Raw genomic sequence first — 27,256 nt, 5'->3', positions numbered from 1 at the left:
GATCCGACTCCTACTCAATTAATAACATTTGCCTAGCTTCTACAAGTCTTCCGACAGATACTTTCCCGATCCTGTCAAGGTATGCAAGCAGCCCTCGGCGAGGAACCGTGCCTCCAAAGGAACTACCGGAGAGCGACAAAAGGTGAAATACCCGTTGGGCGCCCGGTCGGTCTCCGCAGTCCCCGGAGTGGTCCGGCCGCTTACTCAGTCTGTCTGCTTCGCACTCTCTGTATTGGGATCCTGTTCGTGACGCCCAATGTTAAAGTCGAATCTGAATAAAACTCGGGAGACCAGTTTCCTCTCGGCACCACAGTTTATTGGATTCTCTTGCAAGAGTTTGAGACCCAGTGAACAAAGGGAAGGCATGTCAGTGCTGCCAACCATCTGACAAGTGGACTCTCTCAGTCAGGTTACAGCAGTATATTCATACATAGTAAGTCCCATACGTCACTGTTGCAAGCTGCTATTAGAACTGGTACACCCACCAAGTCTGTTGGTGCAAAACTTAATGTCTTAGATAACAGAGTGCACTAACTCAAGGTTTGAATATAGATGGATATACAGTCCAGTCCTTATCAGCTATTCCCTTTGCAAGGTCCTGACTTCATTCCAGGCAGATGTTCATTGCTGTCCTTATCGATGAGTCCTTACTCAAACATGGGTACAATATATATTATCAAATTCTCAATGTCCCTCTGACAATTAAATGGAAACCAGTATAAGCTGCTTACTTTCTTAACTGCTGAAGACAGAGTTTACTTTAGTTCAAAAATTCCTGTTCAGTCCCAATTATTCTTTTAGCTAGAGGTTACTTGGGTTCAAAATGATTTTTTATATATCCGCATTTCCTCAGAATGGTTTATCCCCAGTGTGAATTTGCTGATGTCTCGAGAGCTGAGATGAACGACTGAATCCTTTCCCACATTCAGAGCAGGTGAACGGCCTCTCCCCAGTGTGAACAAGCTGATGTTCTTTCAGCTGAGCTGAATCGGTGAATCCCTTCCCACATTCTGAGCAGATGAATGGCTTCTCCCCAGTGTGAATTCGCTGGTGTCTCAAGAGCTGAGAAGAACGACTGAATCCTTTCCCACATTCAGAGCAGATGAATGGCCTCTCGCCAGTGTGAACTCGCTGATGTAACTTCAGTTGAGATGACTGAGTAAATCCCTTCCCACATTCAGAGCAGACGAACGGCTTCTCCCCAGTGTGGATTCGCCGATGCTCCTTCAGTTGAGATGACTGGGTGAATCCTTTCCCACATTCAGAGCATGTGAATGGTTTCTCCTCACTGTGATCTAACTGGTGCGTTAATAGACTAAAACGCCGAGTGAATCCTTTCCCACAGTCTGAGCAGGTGAACGGCCTCTCCACAGTGTGAACAAACTGATGTTCTTTCAGATGAACTGAATCGGTGAATCCCTTCCCACATTCTGAGCAGATGAATGGTTTTTCCCCAGTGTGAATTTGCTGGTGTCTCAGGAGTTGAGATGAACGAATGAATCCTTTCCCACATTCTGAGCAGCTGAACGGCCTCTCACCAGTGTGAACTCGCTGATGTACCTTCAGTTCAGATGACTGAGCAAATCCCTTCCCACATTCAGAGCATATGAATGGCTTCTCTCCAGTGTGGACTCTCTGATGTAACTTCAGTTGAGATGACTGGGCGAATCGTTTCCCACATTCAGAGCACGTGAATGGCTTCTCTCCAGTGTGAACTCGCTGGTGTCTGTGTAGGTTGGACGAGTGAGTGAATCCCTTCCCACAGTCAGAGCAGGTGAATGGCATCTCCCGAGTGTGAACTCGCTGATGTAACTTCAGTTCAAATGACCGAACAAATCCTTTCCCACATTCTGAGCAAGTGAACGGCTTCTCCCCAGTGTGGACTCGCTGATGTGACTTCAGTTCAGAAGACTGAGCGAATCCTTTCCCACATTCAGAGCAGGTGAATGGCTTCTCCCCAGTGTGGACTCGCTGATGTCTCTGTAGGTTGGACGAGTGAGTGAATCCCTTCCCACAGTCTGAGCAGGTGAACGGCATCTCCCGAGTGTGAACTCGCTGATGTAACTTCAGTACAGATGACCGAACGAATCTTTTCCCACATTCTGAGCAAGTGAACGGCTTCTCCCCAGTGTGGACTCGCTGATGGGACTTCCGTTCAGATGACTGAGCAAATACCTTCCCACATTCAGAGCAGATAAATGGCTTCTCCCCAGTGTGAACTCGCTGGTGTCTGTGTAGGTTGGACGAGTGAGTGAATCCCTTCCCACAGTCTGAGCAGGTGAATGGCCTCTCCCCAGTGTGAACTCGCTGATGTACCTTCAGTTCAGATGACCGAGCAAATCCTTTCCCACATTCAGAGCAAGTGAATGGCTTCTCCCCAGTGTGGACTCGCTGATGTGACTTCAGTTGAGATGACTGGGTGAATCCCTTCCCACAGTCTGAGCTTGTGAATGGCATCTCCCTAGTGTGAACTAACTGATGTTGCAGCTGGTGATTTGACTGAGTGAATGCCTTCCCACAGTCTGAGCAGGTGAATGGCCTCTCCCCAGTGTGAACTCGCTGGTGTCTCTGTAGGTTGGACGAGTGAGTGAATCTCTTCCCAGAATCTGAGCAGGTGAATGGCCTCTCCCCAGTGTGAACTCGCTGGTGTCTATGTAGTGTGGACGAGTGAGTGAATCTCTTCCCACAGTCTGAGCAGGTGAATGGCCTCTTCTCGGTGTGAACTCGCTGCTGTTCATTCAGTTGAGATGATTGAGTGAACCCGTTCCCCTATTCAGAGCAGGTGAATGGCTTCTAACCGGTGTGAACTGATTGGTGTCACTGTGGTCTGGTTGAGCGTGTGAATGTCTTCCCACCATCCGAGCAGGTCAATGTCCACTCACTGGTGAACTTTAGGATATATCTTCAGCATCGACAATGGAACGAATTGCTTCCCACAGTCAGAACAGGTGGAGCATCTCACTAAGGTGTGAACTTGCTGATGTATCTTCAGACTGGATGACTGAGTAGTTCCCCTCCCTCACACAGAGCAGGTGAATGGCCTCTCCCCACTGTGAACTCACTGGCGTGTCTGTGGGTAGGCTGTGAGTGAATCCCCTCCCACACTGAGAGAAGGAGAATGATATCTCACTGCGATCAATTCTCTGTCAATTCAGAAAGTCAGATGTTTGAATCCCTTGTACAATCAAAGCAGCTGAAGAACTGATCTCCAGTGAACAAATGCTGATGTGTTCTCAGCACCCCAGTTCCATTGGATTTCACTGAGTTACAACAGAAAACTTCATTTCAGTGACAGAACACATTACCAGCTGGTATGAGATAATTCTTCATCTCCGTGGATCAACAACAGATGTGTTGGTGTCGCAAAGAAAATATTTGGTCACTCCTTAAATATCCAGAGTCAGCAAAACTGATGTGTTGTTGTGTTTGAGATTCCCGTGCACAAGTGTTCTGTCATTTCAAACCTGTAAAAATATTTGCAAAAGACATGAATGGGTGAAGGACAGTATTTCAGGAGAGATTATAGTCTGTGGTAAGAACATAAGAAATAGGAGCAGGAGTCGGCCATCTGGCCCGTCGAGTCTGCTCCACCATTTAATAAGAACGTGGCTGATCTGGCAATGGACATCTCCACCTACCTGCCTTTTCCCCATAACCCTTAATTCCCCTACTATGCCAAAATCTATCCAACCTGGTCTTAAATATATTCACTGAGGTAGTCTCCACTCCTTCATTGAGCAGAGAAATCCACAGATTCACCACCCTCTGGGAAAAACAGTTCCTCCTCATTTCCATCCCAATTTCAACCAAATCTTGAGGCGACGTCCTCTAGTTCTAGCCTCATCTACCAGTGGAAACAACTTTCCTACCTCTATTTTATCTATTCTTTTCATAATTTTACACGTTTCTATATGTTCTCCTCTGAATGAGAGCTCTGGCATCACAATTTTACCAATTTCAACTCAAGTTGGGGGTAGTCATCTTGAGATATACCCCAGGCTACCGTGGGAAGTGAGGGAGGAAAATGCTGGACGTCTGGTAATGATCTTTGCACCATCAGTAGGGAGGGGAAAAGTACCAGAGGATGAGGAGACATTGTTCTCTTTTCAGGTAAGCCAGATAAGCCAGGAAATTACAGACCAGTGGTTCTTACCTCAGAGGAGGGCATGCTGTTGGAGAAGCTCCTGAGAGGCAGCATTTCTGAGCATTTGGAGAAGCATCATCTGATGTGGGATAGTCAGCGTGGCTCTGTCTAGGGCAGATCGTGCCTTATGAACCTGATTGATTTCTTTGAGGATGTAACAAAACACACTGATGAAGGTAGAGCATTGGATGTAGTGTGCATGGCTTTCAGTGAGACTTTTGATAAGATTCCTCATGCGAGGCTCATTCAGAAAGTAATGACGCAAGGATCCAAGTAGACCTTGCTTTGTGGATCCAGGATTGGCTTGCCCACAGAAGCCAAAAGGTGGCTGTAGATGGTTCGTATTCTGCATGGAGGACGGTGACCAGTGGTGTTCCGCAGGGATGTGTTCTGAAACTCCTTCTCTTTGTGATCTTTATAAATGGTCTTGATGAGTAAGTAGAAGGGTGAGTCAGTAAGTTTGATGATGACACAAAAGCTGAGGGTTTTGTGAATAGTCTGGACAGTTCTCCAGAGGTTGCAGCAGGACATCGATAGGATGCAGAACTGGCAGATGGAGTTCAGCCCAGACAAGTGTGCTGTGGTTTATTTCGGTACATCAGATTTGAAGACAGAATGCCATATTATGTTAGGACTCTTGGCAGTGTGGAGGATCAGTGAGATCTTGGGGTCCATGTCAATTTTACACTTAAAGCTGCAGCGCTGATTGACATTGTTGTTAAGAAGGCCTTCATCAACCATGGAACTGAGTTCACGAGTGGTGAGGTAATGTTGCAGCTATATAAAACCTGATTTATACCCCACTTAGAGTATTCTATTACCTCATTACAGGAAGGATGTGGATACTATAGAAAGACTGCAGAGGAGATTTACAAGGATGTTGCATGGATTGGAGAACATGCCTTATGAGAATAGGTTGACGTCTCAAGATGGCGCTCATGGAATAAACCACTTCTAGGCTTTGCTCCAAACCTTTTACGTCTTTTTAACCTACAAACACCCCTTAAAGGATCTTCTTATACTTATTCTAAAGGGGTCTAAACATACAGAATTTTTCTTTTTAATTATTTGAATTATTCTCAACTTGCTGAAATGTCTCGAGCAAAAGAATCAAAACAGACTAAAGAACCGATAACTTTAGAAACAATTGTGAAGCTTATAGAAGACAAATTTGAAGAACTGGAGAGAAAAATAACCGTAAAGCTTTTTCGGTTTGATGAGCATTTGAAGCTGGTTGAACAAAAGCTCCAGACACTTACACTGGAATCACAAAAACAAGTAAGTATTTTGGCTCTTGAAGAAGCCGCTCGCAAGAAAGATCGTATAATTGAAAAAATACAAGAAGAGCAAACTTCGACTTCTCAACAGATGGATCGTTATAAAGTTAAAATTACTGATTTTGAAAATCGCTCTCGAAGACAAAATCTTCGGTTAATTGGGATTCCGGAAAAATTTGAGAGCGGTGATCTTACCGGTTTCTTCTCTAAATTTCTAATGGATGTCTTGGGTCCAAAGGTACTGGACTCTCTCCCGGTAATCGATCGGGCACACCGTGTCTCCTGTTTTCGGTCTGATTCAAGTTTGAAACCACGACATGTAATTCTCCGGATCCATTACCCTCATACCAAAGAACGTTTGATTCGGGCGGATCGGAAAAAGGGTATGATCAGCTATCAAGAGTTTAAATTTCGTATTCTGAAAGATTATAGCCCTGAAGTCTTAAGGGCAAGAATGGCTTTTAGATTGGTTATGTCGAAATTTCACCAGAAAGGCTGCAAGCAAGTGCTGTTATTTCCAGCACACTTGAGAGTCACTCTTGAGGACGGAACTTTTCGGCTGTTTAAATCTCCAGCGGATGCTCAAAGTTTCCTGGAACAATGACATTCTATCGGGCTGACTAATGTAATTTAGCCTATAGATTTGGATCTGTTACAGAATGATGTTTGGTTTTTTTTTGGGTATGGCTTACATGTATTTCTTATATACGGTTAAAGCTCTTTTTGCTGGGTTTATTTTGACTTTATTATTTTTCCGTATTATTAATCTATTAGCGTTGAAAATAACTTATTAGGGGTTTTTTTTCCTTTTTGCTTTTCTTTTTAAGCTGATATACGCTTTTTTATACTCTTAACATTTAAATATTAAGATTTTTTTAAAAATAAAATGTCGTTTCTTCTTCCCGACAGACTTTAGTGCTTGGAACGTCATATCTGTTTTGATGTGTTTGAAAGTTTTAAACTTTCATTTAAAATACCAATCCAGTATTAGTTATTTATGGGTTTTATCATTTTAATTCTTTTTTAACCCTTTTGTTTATATACATTTATAATACTAATTTTATATTTTAACTTTTGTTACACCAACCCTCTCTTATAATGTGGGTTGTTTGTATTTTTTTTCAAACTTTGTTGTGTCTGAGTTGCCGTCTTGAGACACGGGGGTAATTTTAGTATTAGATTGCTTGCTTGCCTCTTTTTGGCTTTTTTCCTGGGGTTTCGAGGGTGGAGGGAGGGGGATTTTTCTTTTTTCTTTTCTTTTTGCTTGCTTTCTGCTTAGTTTTATTTCATGGGTTTATATGAAACTACAAAAATGGTCGCAGTGCCTTGACTTCCGGTTTCTCTCTGAACTTACTTCCTTCTTCCGGGTTCATGAGCTCACTTCTTTTTCAAACTTATGTGTTAACTGTAATAGATATTGTCAATATGGATAGGACTATTAACTTTGTTTCTTGGAATACTAATGGTTTAAATCATCCGATCAAATGGAAAAAAACAGTCAATGTATTCCATAGAATGAATGCTAATGTTATTTTTGTACAAGAGACTCATGTAAGGAAGGTGGATAGTCAACGGTTGTTTAGGTTTTGGAAGGACCAACAGTATCACTCAAATTCGCAAGCCAAAGAAAGAGGTGTTTCCATTTTTATACATTCATCAACTTCTTTTATACATCATGAAACAATTTCAGATCCGCAAGGTAGATTTTTGCTTATTACTGGTCTACTTTTTAATCAAAAAGTTGTTTTAGTTAATGTTTATGCTCCAAATACTGATTGTCTTGAATTTTTTAAATGTTTATTTACATCCTTTCCTAATTTGAATCAATATAGATTGATAATGGGTGGGGATTTTAACTGTTGTTTAAACCCTTTGATGGATAGATCCAAGCCCACCCAAACTCTTCCGAATAAATCGGCTTCTCTCATTAACTCTTTTATGATTGATTCAGCTATTTGTGAAATTTGGTGTGTTTTACACCCTAATGACAAAGAGTTTTCATACTTTTCCCATGTTTACCATAATTACTCAAGAATTGATTACTTTTTCATTGATCACCATTTACTTACAGATGTTATGGATTGTAAATATGACTCTATTACCATATCTGATCATGCACCTTTGAAGTTATCTATTAAGATGACAGATTCATATATTAATACTAAAGGTTGGAGGTTTAATCCTGTTTCATTGCAGGATTCTGACTTTGTCAACTTTATTAAACAGCAAATTGATTTGTTTTTCTCAACAAATTCTGCAGCAGAGATCTCTAGTGGAACTTTGTGGGATACTTTTAAGGCATATATTCGTGGACAGATTATTTCATATTCTGCTGGAGTTAGGAAACAAACTAATTCTAAAATATTAACACTAATTGATAAAATCAAAGCAATTGACAAGATTTATTCAATGACCCCTAGCAAAGAACTTTATAAAGAAAGAGTGGAACTTCAAATGGAGCATAGCTTACTATTATGCTCCTTGATTGAAAGTCAGTTTATTAAATCAAAAGCCCAATTCTATATATATGGAGATAAGTCTGGTAAATTACTAGCTAACCAATTGAAAATTGCTTTGGATTAACGACAGATTACTAGGATTCGTAAACAAGATGGTACTTTGACGAGCGATCACAAAGAGAAAAATAAAGCCTTTCAAGATTTTTATAATCCCTTATATCAATCAGAATATACTAAGGACTCTTCTATAATAAATGAATTTTTAAGGAAATTGAATATTCCAAAAGTAACTGTTGAGGATAGTGTATTTTTGGATACACCTATTACGGAGTCTGAAATAGAAAAGGCTATTTTTTCAATGAATTCGGGTAAAGCTTCTGGTCCAGATGGTTTTTCTACAGAATTTTTAAAATCTTTTTCTTCCATACTTTCTCCTTGGCTTTGTAAAATTTTTAAAGATGCATTAAGTATAGGCAAACTTCCACAATCTTTTTATGAAGCTTCTATTTCTTTAATTCTTAAAAAAGATAAAGACCCTACTGAATGCGCATCCTATCGGCCTATATCCTTATTGAATACGGATTTTAAGATTTTTAGTAAAATTTGGGCTATTAGATTAGAAAATATATTACCTCGAATTATTTCTGAAGATCAGACTGGATTTATTAAAAATCACTATTCATCTTTTAATATTAGAAAATTAATTAATATTATTTATACCTCTTCATCTAAAATACCAGAATGTGTCATTTCTTTAGATGCCGAAAAAGCATTTGATAGAGTCGAATGGCCAAATTTATTTAATACAATGCAACATTTTAATTTTAGTTCAAAATTTATATCATGGATTAAATTAATATACCATAAACCCTTTGCTTCGGTTTTTACCAATAATCAAAGATCCCCTTTTTTTTCAGCTATTTTGTGGTACAAGGCAAGGTTGTCCTTTAAGTCCTTTATTATTTCACATTGCTTTAGAACCCTTGGCTATACCTATTCGTGAATCACCCAATATTTTCGGTATTACCCGTGGGGAGATGACGTATAAGGTATCATTATATGCGGATGACTTGTTATTATATATATATATGACCCTGAAAGATCTATTCCTGCTCTTTCTTCTTTGCTCGCTCAATTTAGTAACTTTTCTGGTTATAAATTGAATTTTAATAAGAGTGAACTATTTCCATTAAATATGCATGTTCCAATTTATAATCATGTACCATATAGAATTGATACAGATTATTTTACTTATTTAGGTATTAAAATTACCAGAAAACATAAAGATTTATTTAAAATTAATTTTCTACCTTTAATCGATCAAATTAAGCAACTTGCTAATAGGTGGTCTCCTCTATGTTTGTCTTTGGTAGGCAGAGTTAATGCCATTAAGATGATGATACTACCTAAATTTTTATATTTATTTCAAGCATTACCAATTTTGATTCCTAAATCTTTTTTTGATATGGTTGACTCTAAAATATCTTCTTATTTGTGGCAGAACAAAAATCCTAGACTAGGCAAAAAATATTTACAGAAGCCTAAGAAGGAGGGCGGCTTGGCTCTACCAAACTTAAGATTTTACTATTGGGCAGTTAACATACAGTATTTAATATTCTGGATACAAGAATCGACTACAGCTGCTTGCCCACAATGGGTAAATTTGGAATGTAAATCTGTGCAAGATTTTTCACTGATCTCAATCTTAGGATCTTCACTTCCTTTTTCGTTATTCAAAATGAATAAACAGATAACTAATCCCATAGTCAAGTATACATTACGAACTTGGTTTCAATTTCGTAAATTTCTTGGCTTGAATAAGTTTATGCTGTCATGTCCTATAATATCTAACTAGTTCTTTCGACCTTCATCTATAGATCAAGCTTTTCTTTTATGGAAAACAAAAGGTATAACATGTTTTCGTGATCTGTTTTTGGATGATAACATTATGTCCTTTGAACAGCTATCTAATAAATATAATTTACATAAAACCCATTTTTTTAGATATTTGCAAGTCAGAAATTTTCTGTATAATGAATTAAAGTCTTTTTTGAAAGAATGTCCATTGAACATTACAGAAAGAATTTTAGCCCTCAATCCTTGTCAAAAGGGTTTAGTAGCTATCATTTATAATATGATTATGAGTGTACAGCCAGATGTATCAAAAAAATTACGAAGGAATGGCAAGAAGAATTGCATTGTCCTATATCTACTGAGCAATAGGAAAAAATTTTATCATTGGTAAATTCGTCCTCTATTTGTGCTAAACATGCCCTAATACAATTTAAGGTTGTACATAGAGCTCACATGTCTAAAGATAAACTTGCTCGATTTTATTCTTATGTTAATTCAACCTGTGACAGATGTCATTCTGATGTTGCTTCATTGACTCATATGTTTTGGTCTTGTCCTTGTTTACATAATTATTGGAAAGATATTTTTAATATTATTTCAAGAGTTTTAAATATCAATTTCCAACCGCATCCTTTTACTGCAATTTTTGGTTTACCAATGATAGATAATAATTGTCTATCCGCTTCATCTCAACGAATGATTGCATTTGTTACATTAATGGCTAGAAGATCTATTTTACTGAATTGGAAAGAAATTAACCCTCCAACTGTATTTCAGTGGTTTTCTCAAACTACTTCTTGTTTGAGTTTAGAAAAAATTAGAAGCGTGGTTTTTGATTCATAAGTTAAATTTGAGGAAACTTGGAGACCATTTATTCAACATTTTCATATGAGTTAAATGGTCTGATCCTAAACCTTACTGTTATTATCCTTAATTATTTGGATGGAGGTTCGGAGTTATCGGCACTACTGTATGTACTTAACATTATGCAATTGCCCATGTTGGTTAGTTTTTTTTAAGTTTTCTTTTAGTTTTTTTGTTTTTTTTTCTCTTTTTCGATTCTTTTACATTAATACTATGAGTTTGGGAGGCCTTATATACTGATTATTACATATCTGATTGTCTATTTAAACTATTAATTATGTACTCTCAAACGTTTTGTATTCATATTTCACTTATGGTTTTGTTTAAATTAATAAGAAGATTTAAAAAGAAAGAAAGAGAATAGGTTGAGTGAACTTTAGAGTGACGGAGGATGAGAGGTGACCTGATAGATGTGTATAAGATGATGAGAGGCATTGATCATGTGGACAGTCAGAGGCTTTTTCCTGGGGCTGAATTGTGCCTTGTGCAGGAAGGCACAGAGTCAACTGTACTTCCTTAGAAGGTTGGCGTCATTCAATGTCTGCAGTGAGATGCTGAAGATGTTCTATAGGTCAGTTGTGGAGAGCGCCCTCTTTGTGGTGGCGTGTTGGGGAGGCAGCATTAAGAAGAGGGACGCCTCACGTCTTAATAATCTGGTAAGGAAGGCGGGCTCTGTCGTGGGCAAAGTACTGGAGAGTATAACATCGGTAGCTAAGCGAAGGGCGCTGAGTAGCTACGGTCAATTATGGAAAACCCTGAACATCCTCTACATAGCACCATCCAGAGACAGAGAAGCAGTTTCAGTGACAGGTTGCTATCGATGCAATGCTCCTCAGACAGAATACTCCCCAATGCCATTAGGCTTTACAATTCAACCGCCAGGAGTAAGATATGTTAAAGTGCCGGGATTGATTGTATTTAATGTATTTAAGTAAACTACTTAAGAACTTTTTAAAAGCTATTATTAATGCTTTTGGAGAGAGTGATTTAGATGCATATCATATTTTTACTGAGTTAAGTATTGTATGTAATTAGTTTTGCTACAAGTGTATGGGACATTGGAAAAAATGTTGAATTTCCCCATGGGGATGAATAAAGTATCTATCTATCTAATTGGGAAACACAAGGGGCATTGTTTTAAGGTGCCTGGAAGTAGGGTCGATGGGGATGTCAGAGGTAGGTTTCCCACACAGAGAGTAGCAGGTGTATGGAATACACAGCCAGCAATGACAGTACAGGCAGATACCATACAGTCTTTTGAGAGACTCAGATAATTTCATGGAGCTTAGAATACACAGAGTGCAATGCAGTTGGGAAATATGAGGCAGTTTCTAGAATAGGTTACATGGACGGCACAACACTGTGGGCAGAAAGGCCTGTATTATATTGCAGACTTCTATGTTTCCATATGCACTCATCTTCTAACAAGGCACGGATCAGACATTCTGACTGACCATCAAATTATCTGACTATATCCCTGTCTTTATGAGAATGGGCTGTTTCTGACTTCAATCAACCTGTGACTTGGCTCAATTTGTTTCTCTCCTTTGGGATTATTTCAAGTTCTGGGCATGTTCCACAATACTACAAAGATCACTGGTTACTGCATGTACGATCCTGGAGATTTACTAATTACTTGGATCACCCCCCCCCCCATCTGCTGATTGACAGTGATGAACCCATCGATGGCAATGCCAATGAATATATAGTGGAGGGCAGTGGTTATTCTCATTGGAGTGCGGCACCTTTGTGATCTGAAAGCCAGAAGTCACGTCATCGAGGTAAAGCTGTTTCATATCGTTATTGACCCAGAGAGAACTAAATCTGCCAGAAGGTTTTATTTCCATACAGCACTAATTGACATTTTCACTGACTGGAAGGTAAACTCTTCAACCGAGCTTAACTGGGAACTATATTTTCGTTCGGATTCATAATCCTCGGATTTACATAGTGGAGCTCGGCAATGTTTGGGAGATACATCCGCTCGCACTTCCTTCGACTGTACGTAACAACACCGGCAATACCGCCCATGGCTGCCTCTTTACCCAGAAACCCTCACGAAGAGAAACCTCCCGATATTGTTGGGCTGGTCGTGGGCTGGGCTGAGAGTTTGGAAGGTGGTGGTGCATGTGTGAATGTGGTTTGGAACTTGTTGAGGGAAAGAGAGTCGGGAAGGAGCGGGAATTGCTGGGAGGGGGTTGCCTGGGTCTGGTAATGGCAGACAAGGTGAGAGGAGGGGCTGAGGGAAAGAGAGTGGAGAAGGAGCGGGATATGGATTTGGGATCAGAGGTAGGTAGCTGTGGAGAAATGGATTATTGTGAAGGGAGAAATAAAGGGAATAAGGAGATAGTGAGGGGATGAATGAAAAATGGAATAAAAGAATAAGAAATGACAATGCAGAAAGTTCTGAAAGTGAGGAAGATGAAGAAGTGCAGAGAGGAGGTGTTGTCATAATTAGGTTTAATGAGAAGGTGCAAGGACACATGAAGATAATTAACCCGTTTGTGCTAACAAAAACTCTGGCAAATAGGATAGGGGAAATAGTATTTGCAAAAGTCCTTACTGATGGCAATCTATTAGTAAGATGTGCGAATGAGGAACGACTTGAGAAAGCACTCAAGCTAAAAGAGATAGAAAAATGCAAGGTGGAATATGCAGGGAAGGTGGGAGCATGAAATGGTGGTTGTAAAGGAGTGATCACGGGTGTACCAATGAGTATAAACATGGAGGAGCTGAAGAGGAATATCAAAGGGGGGAAAGTAATTAATGTTCTGAGACTGAAAACAATAAAGGAGGGAATGAAAAAGGAAAGTGAAATAGTATTGATTGAATTTGAAGAAGAATGAATGCCAAGGAAAGTGTTCCTGGGTTTCATGACTTACCCAGTAAGGGTATCTGTGCCAAAGCCATTGAGGTGCTATAATTGTCAAAGGTTTGGACACATAGCTAAAAACTGTAAAAGGCAGAGGAGATGTGCTAGATGTGGGGATGATCATGAACATGGAAAGTGCGGAACAGGAGTGCAACCAAAATCCAAAATGCTGTAATTGTGGAGGAGTTCATAATGTGGCGTATAGTGAGTGTGAAGTTATGAGACGGGAGAATAAAATTCAAGAAATAAGAGTGAAAAGAAAGATCACATGCAGAAGCTGTAAGAATGTCAAGAGAACAGAAAAATGCTCCTAATGACCAGAGAGCAATAGGGATGCAAGAGATGCAGCGAAGAGTAAATGACAGGATTTATGTGGAAAATAAAGCTCTAGTAACATTCATTGCAGGAGTCATTATTAGTACGGCAGAGGTAAAGTCAAAAAGTGACAAAATTCAGCTGGTGATCAATGCAGCAGTAAACCATTTAGGGTTAGCAGGACTGACATGGGAAGAAGTGAGGGAGAACCTCACTAATCAGTCAAGCCAGGAAGTGTCATAGGTTAGTTAGTACTCATTATGGTGATTCTTTTGCAATGGAATGCAAGGAGTTTACTGGCCAATGGCCAGGAATTTAAGGAATTTATTAAGAAAATGGTTGTAAAACCGGATGTAGTGTGTAATCAGGAATCTTGGTTGAAACCGGCTTTAGACTTTGTGGTACATGGGTATACAATGATAAGGAAAGATGGAAATCTAGGGGGAGGAGGAGGTTGTATTATGTTAATCAAGCAAGGTATACCGTATAGAGTACTGGAAAAAGGAGACAATCAGGAATACATAGTGGTGGAAATATGGGAGAGAGGGGAGGGAGTGGTTATAATTAACTACTACAATCCATGTAAAAGGTTGGATTTGGACAGCCTACTAAGGATACAAGGAGAAAATAGACACAAAGTAGTGTGGTGTTCAGATTTCAATGCTCACAGCACAATATGGGGGGATCCGATTACAGATTCAAATGGAACGGTAATTGAAGATTTGATGGAAGAAAGGGATTTGGTATGTATGAGTGATGGTAGAGGAACAAGGATAAACATAACAACGGGAACTGAGTCGGTATTAGATATTACATTAGTGTCTAATGTCTTGGCTGGCATCAGTAACTGGGGAGTTTGGACTGCTTCAACAGTAGGCAGTGATCACTACCCAGTTTTATGTTCAGTGGGTGAAAGAGTTGAAATAAGACCAGGTGGGGGAGTCCCAAAGTGGGTGTTTGGAAAAGCAGATTGGGGTAAGTTCCAGAAGTTAAGTGAAGAAGCATTGACAAAGATTGACATTTCTGGAGATATAGATTAATTAAACAGTCAGGTAACTTCAGCAATTGTTATGGCAGCAGAAGGATCTATACCCAGGAGTAAAAATAGGATGAATAGAAAAATAGTGCCATGGTGGTCAGAGGAATGTTGTCAGGCTGTAAAAACCAGAAATAGAGCAATCAGGCTAGTTAAAAGAACCCATAATATGCAGCATTTGATTCAATATAAGAAGGCACAGGCAGTGGTGAGAAGAACTATACGTCAAGCTAAAAGGGCAAGTTCGAGGAGTTTTTGCAACAAAATAGGAAGAACAACGCCTGTGGGAGAGGTATGGGGAATGATTAAGAGGATGGGGGGAGATAGAAGGGATTGGAAGTATCCAGTAATGATATCTGAGGAGGAAACAGCGGTCTCCAGCAGGGATAAGGCTGAGATCATGGCCAAGTCATTTGTAAAGATACATAGTTCAGAAAATTTGTCTGAAGAAGGGAGAAGGAGAAGGGAAAGAACAATGAGTCAATACCCAGGTGTGTTAAACAGGAGGGAAGAAACAGATGATATAATTGATGATCCATTTACTTTGGCAGAAATGGTGAGAGCAATAAAGAGATCGAGACCAGGGAAAGATCTAATATGCTACGTTATGCTAAAAAATCTAGGAGAAGGAGCGCTCTTGAAGTTACTGCATTTTTACAACAGAGTGTGGGAGGACGGAAGATTGCCAAGTGCATAGAAAGAAGCAGTAGTAATTCCAATAAGGAAACCTGGCAAGGATCCGTCAAAACCCACTAGCTACAGGCCAATAGCACTAACATCAAATATATGTAAGGTAATGGAAAGGATGATAACTGAAAGGTTATCATATGATCTTGAGAAGAGAGGAATGCTGGCAAGTTATCAGAGTGGTTTTCGGAAGGGAAGGAATTCCATGGACTCAGTGATAAGGTTAGAGACTGAAATAAGAAATGCCCAGGCAAATAAAGAAGCAGTAGCTTATGAAAATTGAAAAAGCCTATGATATGATGTGGAAGGAAGGATTATTAATTAAACTGCACAAGATGGGGGTTGGGGGGAGAGTTTTTAATTGGATTAAAGATTTTTTGTTTGGTAGACAAATTCAGAATTATCAAAACAGTACATAGTGGGAAATGGCACACCTCAGGGTAGTGTGATTAGCCCCTTACTTTTCATCATTATGATCAATGATGTCTTCACAAAGGTACCAGTGGATATAGGTAGGTCACTGTTTGCGGATGATGGGGCCTTGTGGAAAAGAGGCAGGAACACGGAGCATATAATCAGGAAACTACAAGGAGCAATTGATGAAGTGGTAGAGTGGGGTTATGATTGGGGATGTAGATTTTCAGTGGAAAAAACTCAAACTGTATTTTTCGCTAGGAAAAGAATTGAAGTAGGGAAGAAGTTAAGGGTGGGGTGTGTCAGGAATGGACAGGAGGAGGAGGATAGGAAACTGATACAGGACTTTGTGATATGGTGCAACTCAAACTACCTGCGTCTCAATATCACCAAGACCAAGGAGATGGTGGTGGACTTTAGGAGATCTAGGCCTCATATGGAGCCAGTGATCATTAATGGAGAATGTGTGGAGCAGGTTAAGACCTACAAGTATCTGGGAGTATAGTTAGATGAGAAGCTAGACTGGACTGCCAACACAGATGCCTTGTGCAGGAAGGCACAGGGTCGACTGTACTTCCTTAGAAGGTTGGCGTCATTCAATGTCTGTAGTGAGATGCTGAAGATGTTCTATAGGTCAGTTGTGGAGAGCGCCCTCTTCTTTGTGGTGGCGTGTTGGGGAGGAAGCATTAAGAAGAGGGACGCCTCACGTCTTAATAAGCTGGTAAGGAAGGCGGGCTCTGTCGTGGGCAAAGTACTGGAGAGTTTAACATCGGTAGCTGAGCGAAGGGCGCTGAGTAGGCTACGGTCAATTATGGAAAATTCTGAACATCCTCTACATAGCACCATCCAGAGACAGAGAAGCAGTTTCAGCGACAGGTTACTATCGATGCAATGCTCCTCAGACAGGATGAAGAGGTCAATGCTCCCCAATGCCATTAGGCTTTACAATTCAACTGCCAGGACTTAAGAACTTTTTAAAAGCTATTATTAATGCTTTTTGAGATAATGATTTAGATGCATATCATATTTTTACTGAGTTAAGTATTGTATGTAATTAGTTTTGCTACAACACTTGTATGGGACATTGGAAAAAATGTTGAATTTCCCCATGGGGATGAATAAAGTATCTATCTATCTATCTATCTATCTATCTAAGGATGTATGGGATTGATTTAGAAAGGGTTGGATCATTTAAATTTCTGGGAGTTATATTTGATTCACGATTAACATGGGCAGACCATATCAGGAAAGTTGAAGAGAAATGTAAAAAAGTAATAAACGTGATGAGATGTTTGACTGGTAGGGAATGGGGAGCAAGTTGTTCAGCATTAAAGAGAATGTATGTGGCTTTAGTAAGATCTGTGTTGGATTATGGAAGTGTAGCATATGGATCAGCAGCTAGGTCTCTTATAAGGAAACTGGATGTGATTCAGGCTCTGGTTTTGAGAGTGTGCAGTGGGGCTTTTAAAACATCACCAGTATCAGCCCTGCAGGTAGAAATGGGAACAATGCCTTTGGAATTAAGAAGGATGCAATTGATGACAAACTACTGGGTTAATTTGCAGGGACACAATGATTCCCACCCTGCTAAAGGAGTGTTGCAGGAGTCCTGGAAAAATGGGAGGTTTCAGAGGGAAAACTTTAATCGGGTAGGGAATGATATTGCTAGATCATGTGGAGTGTTTGATCTAGGGATAAGTCCTTCAGTAGTTTATCTGGTTGTAGCTCCATGGAAGCTGATATTGCCTGACGTAGACTGGCATTTGTTAGAGGTAAAAAGGAAAGGAAAGTATAAAACTGATTTGGTAAGTGCATTTAACTGTTACGTGATGGAAATGTATAGTGATTATACTCAGGTCTATACAGATGGTGCTAAGGAACCTGAGACAGGAGTGACAAGGTTTGGGGTGGCAATACCAGCAAAAGCAATTGCAATCAGCAGAAGAACATCTGATAAGTTAGCGGTGTATACAGTGGAGATGATGGCAGTGTTGGTTGCGTTGCGTTGGATGGAGAAAACGAAACTAGTCAAAGTGTTGATATGCTCAGATTCATCTTCGGTACTAGCAAGTTTAAGGTATTCTCACTCAAACAGCCGGCAAGATGTACTTCATGAAGTCCTTCAGTCAGTCACAAGAGTTGAAAATCAGGGAGGTCAGGTTAAATTTCTATGGGTTCCAGCTCATGTAGGGGTGAAGGGCAATGAAAGGGTGGATGAGTTGGCAAAGAGGGCAATAAAGAAAGAAAATATAGAAATGCACATTAGTATTAGTAAAGCAGATGTTAAGTGTGTAATCTGGGGGAAAAAATAACCAAATGTGGCAAGAAAGATGGGACAGGGAGGGGAAAGGGAGGCATTTATATCAAATACAAAAAAGTGTTGCAGGTACTAGGGTAGGAAGTAGATACAGAATAGAGGAAATTGTGTGGACTAGGTTAAGGCTGGGGCACTGTGCACTAAACCAAACACTGAAATTGATAGGGAAACACCAGGCAGGACTGTGTGAGGAATGTCAGGAAGAGGAGTCAGTAGAGCATGTAGTTCTGAGTTGCAGGAAGTATGGGATACAGAGAGAGATGATGAGAATTAATCTAAGGGAACTGGGGGTGCAGGAATTCACATTAAAAGGGCTGCTGGGCATGGGTGAGAGAACACAGGTCAGGGTATTTTTAGCTTTCTTAAGGGGTACACTGTTTTTTTATAGCATATGATGGATAAACAGAAATAGGGTACTAGGATGGGGAGGATAAAGTGTAGGTTAGGTTATGTGTATGTGTCCGATTGGATGAAGGGATTTAGAATGTGAGTCCATCGCATACTCCGGAGCAGAAGGTGACGGTAATGCACCATTAAGCTGGGTGCCAACCGCTGTAAAACAATAGAGGGAGGGGGAGAGAGAGGGGAGAGGGAGAGGGAGAGGGAGAGAGAAACCTCCCTGGCAACATTGAAAGGCGCAAGAATGCGCATGCGCCGGTAAGCATGCTCTGGGGCCGGGTACGGATCGTGGGGCTGCGACAGCGGGAGAGGACCAGGACCGTCGTGGGGTGCAGCACCAGTGTTGCTGGAAATCACAGTAATTGTCCTTCGGTCGCGTTTCAGACGCCGGTGAATTAGAACCCGCCCGGAACCCGCTCTTACCTTTGTCCGGTCGTTTTCGGCCTCCGGGCTACTCGGCGCATGCGCGATACTCGGGATTGGTGCCCCGACCACGCATGCGCAATGATTTATCAGGCGAGAATCTGCAGATACGGAACCCAAAGCAACACAGACAAGATGCTGGAGGAACTCAGGGGGGCAGGCGGCGACTATGGAGAGGAGTGAACAGTCGGCGTTTCAGACCGACACCCTTCTTCAGGACTGGAAAGGAAGGGAGGGAGTCAGATTGTGGGGCGACATGAGGTGATAGGAGAAAACGGGAAAGGGGGAGGCGTAAAGTCAAGAGCGCTGAAGTCGGTGAAAGAGATATAGGGCTGGAGAATAATAATAATAATAATAATAATAATAATAATAATAATAATAATAATAATAATAATAAATACTTTATTGATCCCGAGTGGGAAATTCTCTCGTTACAGCAGCAATATTTAAAATCGCACTTAGCAGTGTGAAGACTTTACTAAAAATAGAGAATAATAACACACACAATATTACTGTACCAATGTGCAATAATAATGCATGAAACAATATTGCAGAGACTATTGAACTATGATCTGTCGCAGAAAGATGTATTGAATTGACTTTATTTTTTACATCCTTCCCATACATGTGGAGTAAAACTGTTTACGTTATGCCTCCGTCTAAATGTGCAATGTGCAATCGTAGTATTTCATAGTAATTTATAATAAACAGAACAGTCAAGGTAACATAGAAATGCACTCAAATCAGCGTGAGTTAAGCAGTCTGATTCCTGGTGGAAGAAGCTGTCCCGGAGCCTGTTGATCCTGGATTTTCTGCTGCGGTAGCGTTGCCCCGATGGTAGCTGCTGGAATAGATCATGATTACCGTGACTCGGCTGCCCCATGATCCTGCGGACCCTTTTTACACACCTGTCTCTAAAAATTTCCTGAATCATGGGAAGTTCACAACTACAGATGCACAGGGCTGTCCGCACCACTCTCTGCAGAATCCTTCGATTAAAGTAGGTAAAGATCCCATATCAGGCAGTGATGCAGCCACTCAGGATGCTCTCAGTTGTGGCCCTGTAGAAAGTCCTTAGGATCTGGGGGGCCCATACCAAACTTCCTCAACGGTCTGAGGTGAAAGAGGCGCTGTTGTGCCTTTTTCACCGCACAGCTTGTGTGTACAGACCACGTGAGGTCCTCAGTGATGAGGATCCCGAGGAACTTAAAGCTGTTTACCCTCTCAACCCCAGATCCATTGTTGTCAATAGGGGTCAGCCCGTCTCCATTCCTCCTGTAATCCACAACCAGCTCCCTTGATTTTCCGACATTGAAGGAGAGGTTGTTTTCTCGACACCATTGTGTCAGAGAGATGACTTCTTCCTTGCAGGCCACCTCATTATTGTTTGAGATTGGGCCAATCAATGTGGTGCTGTCGGCAAATTTAATGAACAGATTGGAGCTGTGGGTGGCCGGTTAGCAGATGGACTGTTGTATGTGGTTATTACATCTGATAGGAAAGAGCTTCTGTAACGGTCTTTGTGACAGCGGTGCTGAGTGAGTCTGTTCCAACCTTTCTGATTAGTTTATTTTGCATCGATGCTGCTCCCCCAAGGTAAAGAGGCAAAGAAAACTGCAGTCGCTACAACAGACTGGTAAAACATCTCCAGCATCCTGCCTGACACATTCAAGGATCTCGGCTTCCTTAGAAAATGGAGACGGCTCATCCCCTTCTTGTAAACAGCCTTACTTCTGTTACTTGTGTTCTCAGCGCCCGGTTCCAGTGGATTTCACTGAGTGACATCGAAAATATTTCAGTCACGTTTCCGGCTGAGATGAGACACTACTTCATCCCCAAGGATCAACAACTGATATATCGGTGTTTCAATGGAAATATCTGGTCACTCCTTAAATATCCGGACAGAGGTGTGTTGTGTTTGAGAATTCCCGGACACAAATTGCTGTTTCTTTCCTGTAGAAAGATTTGCTGACCTCGGAAGGGGCTCAAAGGAGCCACAGGAATTTGAACAGGATCCAACAAAGTCTGTTTATGGGACATCAACCGTCTTCAACAGTCCTCTCTCCAATTCCAGCCTCACTCTTTCTGAACGTTGGACTCTCCACTCACACTGCTCTAATCCTAACCTCACCATCAAACCCGCAGATAGGGGAGGTGCTGTAGTAGTCTGTCGGACTGACCCCTACCTTGCTGAGGCCTATCGCCAACTCTCGGACACCTCCTTTTACTTACCCCTCGAACAGGACCCCAGTAAGGAACACCAGGACATCGTCTCCCACACCATCACCAACCATTTTGACTCTGGGGATCTCCCAGCACCACCACCAACCTCATACAGTAGCTGAGCCTGCTGGGCCTGAACACCTCCCTCTGCAACTGGATCCTAGACTTCCTGACTGGGAGACCTCAGTCAGTCCGAATCAGGAGCAGCATCTCCAACACCATCACACTGAGCACGGGGCCTCCCACAGGGCTGCGTCCGCAGTCCACTGCTGTTCACTCTGCTGACCCACGACTGTGCTGCAACACACAGCTCGAACCATATCATCAAGTTCGCCGATGACACGACCGTGGTGGGTCTCATCAGCAAGAACGACGAGTCAGCTTACAGAGAGGAGGTGCAGCAGCTAACGGACTGGTGCAGAGCCAACAACCTGTCTCTGAATGTGAGCAAAACGAAAGAGATGGTTGTTGACTTCAGAAGGGCACGGAGTGACCACTCCCCACTGAACATTGACGGCTCCTCGGTAGAGATCGTTAAGAGCACCAAATTTCTTCACCTGGCGGAGAATCTCACCTGGTCCCTCAACACCAGCTCCATAGCAAAGAAAGCCCAGTAGCGTCTCTACTTTCTGCGGATGCTGAGGAAAGTCCATCTCCCACCCCCCATCCTCATCACATTCTACTGGGGTTGTATTGAGAGCATCCTGAGCAGCTGCATCACTGCCTGGTTAGGAAATTGCACCATCTCGGATCGCAAGACCCTGCAGCGGATATGAGGTCAGCTGAGAAGATCATCGGGGTCTCTCTTCCTGCCATTACAGACATTTACACTGCACGCTGCATCCGCAAAGCAAATAGCATTATGAAGGACCCCACGCACCCCTCATACAAACTCTTCTCCCTCCTGCCGTCTGGGAAAAGGCTCCGAAACATTCGGGCCCTCACAACCAGACTATGTAACAGTTTCTTCCCTCAAGCTATCAGAGTCCTCAATAGTCAGAGCCTGTACTGACACCTTGCCCTACTGTCCTGTTTATTATTTATTGTAATGCCTTCACTGTTTTGTGCACTTTATACAGTCCTGGGTAGGTAATGGTAAGGAGTGAAAGTGAGCTTTGTAGGCAAGAGAGTGGGGAGGGGGGAGGGACAGAAATGGATGGGTACGGAGTGGGAGGTGCCTCAACTCATCTTGCCCTGATGACGGATGCTGCTTTTCCTTTTGCTAAGGCAGAGGTTGATGGACTTTCGATCGGTCAGGGCATGAAAGGATACGCGGCGAAGGCAGGAAAATGGGGCTGGGAGGACAAATGGATTTACCATGATGAAGTGGCAGAGCAGTTTTGATGGGCCAAATGGCCGAATCCTGCTTCTGTCTCTCATGGTCTTATGGTCCAAGAACAGCCTCTCATTCAATGAGAGCAAGAGCAATGAACTGGTTCTGGACTTTGGAGGAGGAAACAGGAACCCATGAGGCAATCCTCATCGGGGCTCAAAGGTGGAGACGTTCAGCAACTTTAAATTCCACAGTGTTAACATTTCAGAGGATCTGTCCCGAGCCCGGGACACAAGTGCAATTACAAGAAAGCAGGAACTGTCTGTCCTCAGTAGTATGGCCCAGCACATCATAGTAGATATGGCCCAGCACATCACGGTAAAACTCTCCTCACAACTGAGCACATCTCTGCGGAGTGCTGTCGCAGGAAATCAGCATCCATCATCAAGGACCCCCACCACACAGGCCATGCTCTCTTCTCAATGCTGCCATCAGGAAGAAGGTGCCTGAGCCTCAGGAGCCTCAACCCCAGGTTCAGGAACAGTTATTACACTCAACCAACAGGTCCTGCTTTCTTTGTACAATATATTTATTCAGAAGGAAAAAAAAGATTTACAGAGTTCAACACATAGATACATCTCAACATAACTTGTGTACATTCATATAGTGTAATAAAATTGATCAAAATGTTATAGCATAACACATAAAGGTATACCACTCTGTAATCAAACATTTAAAGATAGGTCATACATCATAAAAGAAATGTTTTATATATATATAAAGTCAACCCCCTACCAACTACCAAAGAAAAAAGCTGATGGATGACAATGGATAATTAGAAAAAAAACATATTCACTTAAGAAGATAAAAATATACATAAAAGTCTGTGCACTGTTAAACTTTATAAATTGGAAAAGTAATTTAGGAAAGGTCCCCAAATATCATAAAAAGATTGTTTCAAATTTAAGACTGAGCAGCGGATCTTTTCTAAATTTAAATACGACATAATATCACGTAGCCATTGAAGATGTGTAGGAGGGGTAGACTCCTTCCATTTAAGCAAGATTGCTCTTCTTGCTAAAAGAGAGGTAAAAACTAAAACCTGTATGTTAGGAGTATTTAAAGTTATATCTTCATTTGCAATCATATCAAACAAGGCAGTAAGGGGATTTGGGTCAAATTGGACCCTAAAGAGTTGAGAGAAGGTATGAAATACTTCCTGCCAAAACGTTTCAATTGTAGGGCAAAACCAAAACATATGAATTAAAGAGGCATCAGCAGAGTTCCATTTATTATAAAGTGAAGAAACATTCGGGTAAAAACTGGAGAGCTTCTGTTTAGAAATGTAAGCTCTATGAACCACTTTAAATTGTAGAAGAGAATGACGAGCACAGAGAGATGATTTAATAACCCGTTTAAGAATTTTATTCCATCTATCATCAGAAATCTGACAATTTAGGTCATCCTCCCAAGCTTTTTTATTTTATCTAAAAAGACTTGTCTAGAATCAATCAACAAGTTATAAATACTGGTAATAGAACCATTAACAAAAGGTTTTAAATTTAAAAGATCGTCCAGTAAATTTTTATCAGGACCTATAGGAAAAGTAGCTAATTGGAAATGTAGAAAATCTCTAATTTGAAGGTATCTGTAAAAATGTGATTTTGGGAGTGCAAATTTATTTGACAATTGGTCAAATGATGCAAGAGATCCTGAGAACTCAACAGAACTCAAGAGTTCTTGAGTTTACTGAATTTACAATATAATCAAATCCCAGGATTATACATGGTGACATGCCTATACTTTGATAATAAATTTACTTTGCACATTTTAAATTGTACATTTCAATTTGTAAATAACTCTGAAACACAAGAGCGGGTTGTGAGCTCAGTCTGCTGGGTAAATTATTTTGTTCTGATCTGAACGGTCGGCCCAACACTGTGACCCGTCTTTCGAGGCACACCAATTACTGGAAATATTCCTGAATTGAACTGGAAAGCCTCAAATACTCTGTCTCTCTGCTCAAGCGTGCGAACACACACACACACACACACACACACACACATGTTTCAAAACGTCGACAATCATACCAGTGCCCAAAAATGCCAGGGTGACCTGACTCAACGACTGTCGACCAGTGACGCTCACTACTGTGATGAAGTGCTTTGAGGGGCTGGTCATGACTAGAATCAACCCCTGTCTGTGTGCAGGGACCCACTGCAATTTGCCAATTGCTACAATCTGTCAACAATTCTCACTGGCTCACACTCGGCCTTTGATCACCAGGTCAATAGCAATTCACAAGTCAGGCTGCTGATTACAGCTCAGCGTCCAACACAATCAAGACCCTCAATTGTAATCAACAAGCTCCAAAACTTGGGCCTCTGTACCTCCTTCTGCAACTGGATCCTCACCAGGAGACCCCAGTCTGTGTGGATCAGAAATAACATCTCCTCCTTGCTGACAATCAACACTGGCACACCTCAACGATGCGTGCTCAGCCCACTGCTCTACTCTCTCTACACCACGTCTGTGTGTCTCGGCTCATCTATAAACTTGCCGATGACACAACTATTGTTGCTGGAATTTCAGATGGTGACGAGGAGGAGTACAGGAGTGAGATAGATCAGCAAATTGAGTGGTGTCACAGCAACAACCTTGCACTCAACATCATGAAGACAAAGGAATTGATTGTGGATTCAGGAAGGGGAAGTCGAGGGAACACACACCAGTCCTCATCGTGGGATCAGAAGTGAAAAGGGTGAGCAGTTTCCATTTTCTGCCTGTCAACATCTCTGAGGAACTATCCTGGGTCCAACATACTGATGCAGTTACAATGAAGGCACAACATCGGCTATATTTCATTCGGAGATTGAGGGGAATCGGTCTGTCACTAAAGACACTTGCAGATTTCTACAGATGTACTGTGGAGAGCATTCTAACTGGTTGCATCACTGCCTGGTGTGGAGAGGCCACTGCACAGGATCGGAAAATGCTGCAGAAAGTTGTAAACTCAGCCAGCAACTTCATGGGCACTGGACTCCACAGCATCCAGGACACATTCAAAAGATGATGCCACAAAAAGGTGGCATCCATCATTAAGGACCCCCAACACCCAGGACATGCCTTCGTCTCATTGCTACCATCAAGGAGGACGTACAGGACCCTGAAGACACTCCCACCATTTCAAGAACAGCTTCTTCCCCACCATCAGATTTCTGAATGGACAATGTGCCGATAAACACTTCCTCAGAATTTTCCTTCACTTTTTGCAACACATTTTAAATGATAATTTTACACATACTAATTGTAATCTGTAGTTTTTATTACTAAATACTGCAATCTACTGCTGACAAATTTCACCACATATGCCGGTGATATTAAACCTGATTCTGATACACAAACACACACAGCTGGGCTCAGACACACAACACTCCCACATTCCTCCCTTTGTGACACCCTGCTTGCTCCGTGGCCCCCGGTATGAAGCTCAAACTGTTGCAAAACCTGCCCTTCAAATTCATGGCTGAGGCTGTGTTGTGTCTGTTCACTGTTTGAGTTCGATATTAAATGAAGAGCATTGAATGGGAAGGAAGGTTTGAATAGAAGAATAAATCTCCTCTGAAGGTATATGGGGTCCTGGTGAGAGCGTACATGGAACACTGTGCACAGGTCTGGTCTCCCTCCCTCCCGGAGTCAGCCTGTGGGATGAAGGGAATGAAGAGATTTCACAGATTGATTTAGGAGGTGAGGTAGTGTCCTCGGAGAGATTATACTGACCGGGCCTGTCTCAAAATTAGAGAAATAAAAGGCCGTCTGACTGAGACAGACACAGTCTCACAGGGTATTGACAGGGTAGAGGCAGGAATGATGTTCCCTTTGGCTGTGGTGAGGAATGGGGGTCACAGAATCCGAGTTCACCTCAGCAGGACTGAGATGAGGAGAAATTTCCTCACCCAGAGGGCAGTGAGCCTTTGGAATTTTCTCCACAAGGTTTCTAAATTTGAAGGACAAATTTTGGGGCTCTGCGATGCTGGGAACGTTGCGCGAAAGTGGCGTTGAGGTCAAATATCAGACATGTTCTGAGTGAAAGGCAGAACAGGCGCAGGAGGCCGAATGGCCTGCACCAGTTACTTATTTTCTAAAGTCCGAGTTTACCTTTGCGCCTGGTTCTCCCTTGACCTTCAGCCTGTCCTTTTGCACAGGGGAGCGCTCACAGCACCGGAGATCCATCGGCAGCCGCTGCGGGCCAGCTCCCGTATCCCAGCAGCAGGAGACAGGTCTGGGAGGAAACTCCGGACAATAGGCCCCGATCCACGGCGGGGAAAGACCGGGCACCCGCTGTGTGGCTGAAACATCTCACGGAATCTCCGCCCGAATCTTCACCTCTGCCATCGGAAGAGTTCAAAACTCCGGCCGCTGTTGCAGCCTTTACCCGGGGAGCTGCTCCCATTCTCGGGTCTCTCACCAGATCCACTCGTTCCCGATTCTAAACTTCGGTCCGCCCACTGACACACCTCAGCCAATGGAGGCAGTAGTGTTCTCTGATTGGCTGTGAGTGTATCCGAGGAGGGGCTGCTATTGCGCAGCTGGAGATGTCAGTCACAGTTCGTTCTCAGAAACAAAGCAAGTTCCCCGAGGCTTAAAGTTCAAAGTAAATTTTATTATCGGAGTTCATATAAGTCGCCACATACAACTC

General features: G+C 41.9%; 1 protein-coding gene and 1 long non-coding RNA gene across 2 annotated transcripts in view; both read right to left on the bottom strand.

Annotated features, from left to right (window-relative positions):
• LOC140723118 (uncharacterized) overlaps window positions 1–26,838 on the bottom strand; it is a 198,729-nt gene extending 171,891 nt beyond the window's left edge. The window contains exon 1 of the long non-coding RNA XR_012097812.1: window positions 26,716–26,838. This is a non-coding gene — a long non-coding RNA (uncharacterized lncRNA). The remainder of the gene's footprint in view (window positions 1–26,715) is intronic.
• Window positions 295–19,944, bottom strand: LOC140723116 (uncharacterized). Its single transcript, XM_073037744.1, has 3 exons — window positions 19,926–19,944; window positions 19,062–19,162; window positions 295–2,769 (listed from the first exon to the last, which is right to left on the bottom strand). The coding sequence occupies exons 1-3, from the start codon at window positions 19,942–19,944 to the stop codon at window positions 850–852; spliced, it is 2,040 nt and encodes a 679-aa protein (XP_072893845.1). The 3' UTR covers window positions 295–849.
• Window positions 26,839–27,256: the final 418 nt, after the last annotated feature.

Source organism: Hemitrygon akajei, unplaced genomic scaffold (genome assembly GCF_048418815.1).
Source record: "Hemitrygon akajei unplaced genomic scaffold, sHemAka1.3 Scf000101, whole genome shotgun sequence".
Lineage (NCBI taxonomy): Eukaryota > Metazoa > Chordata > Chondrichthyes > Myliobatiformes > Dasyatidae > Hemitrygon > Hemitrygon akajei.
The sequence above is the reverse complement of the archived record's forward strand: the minus strand, read 5'-3'. Positions and strand labels throughout refer to the sequence as shown.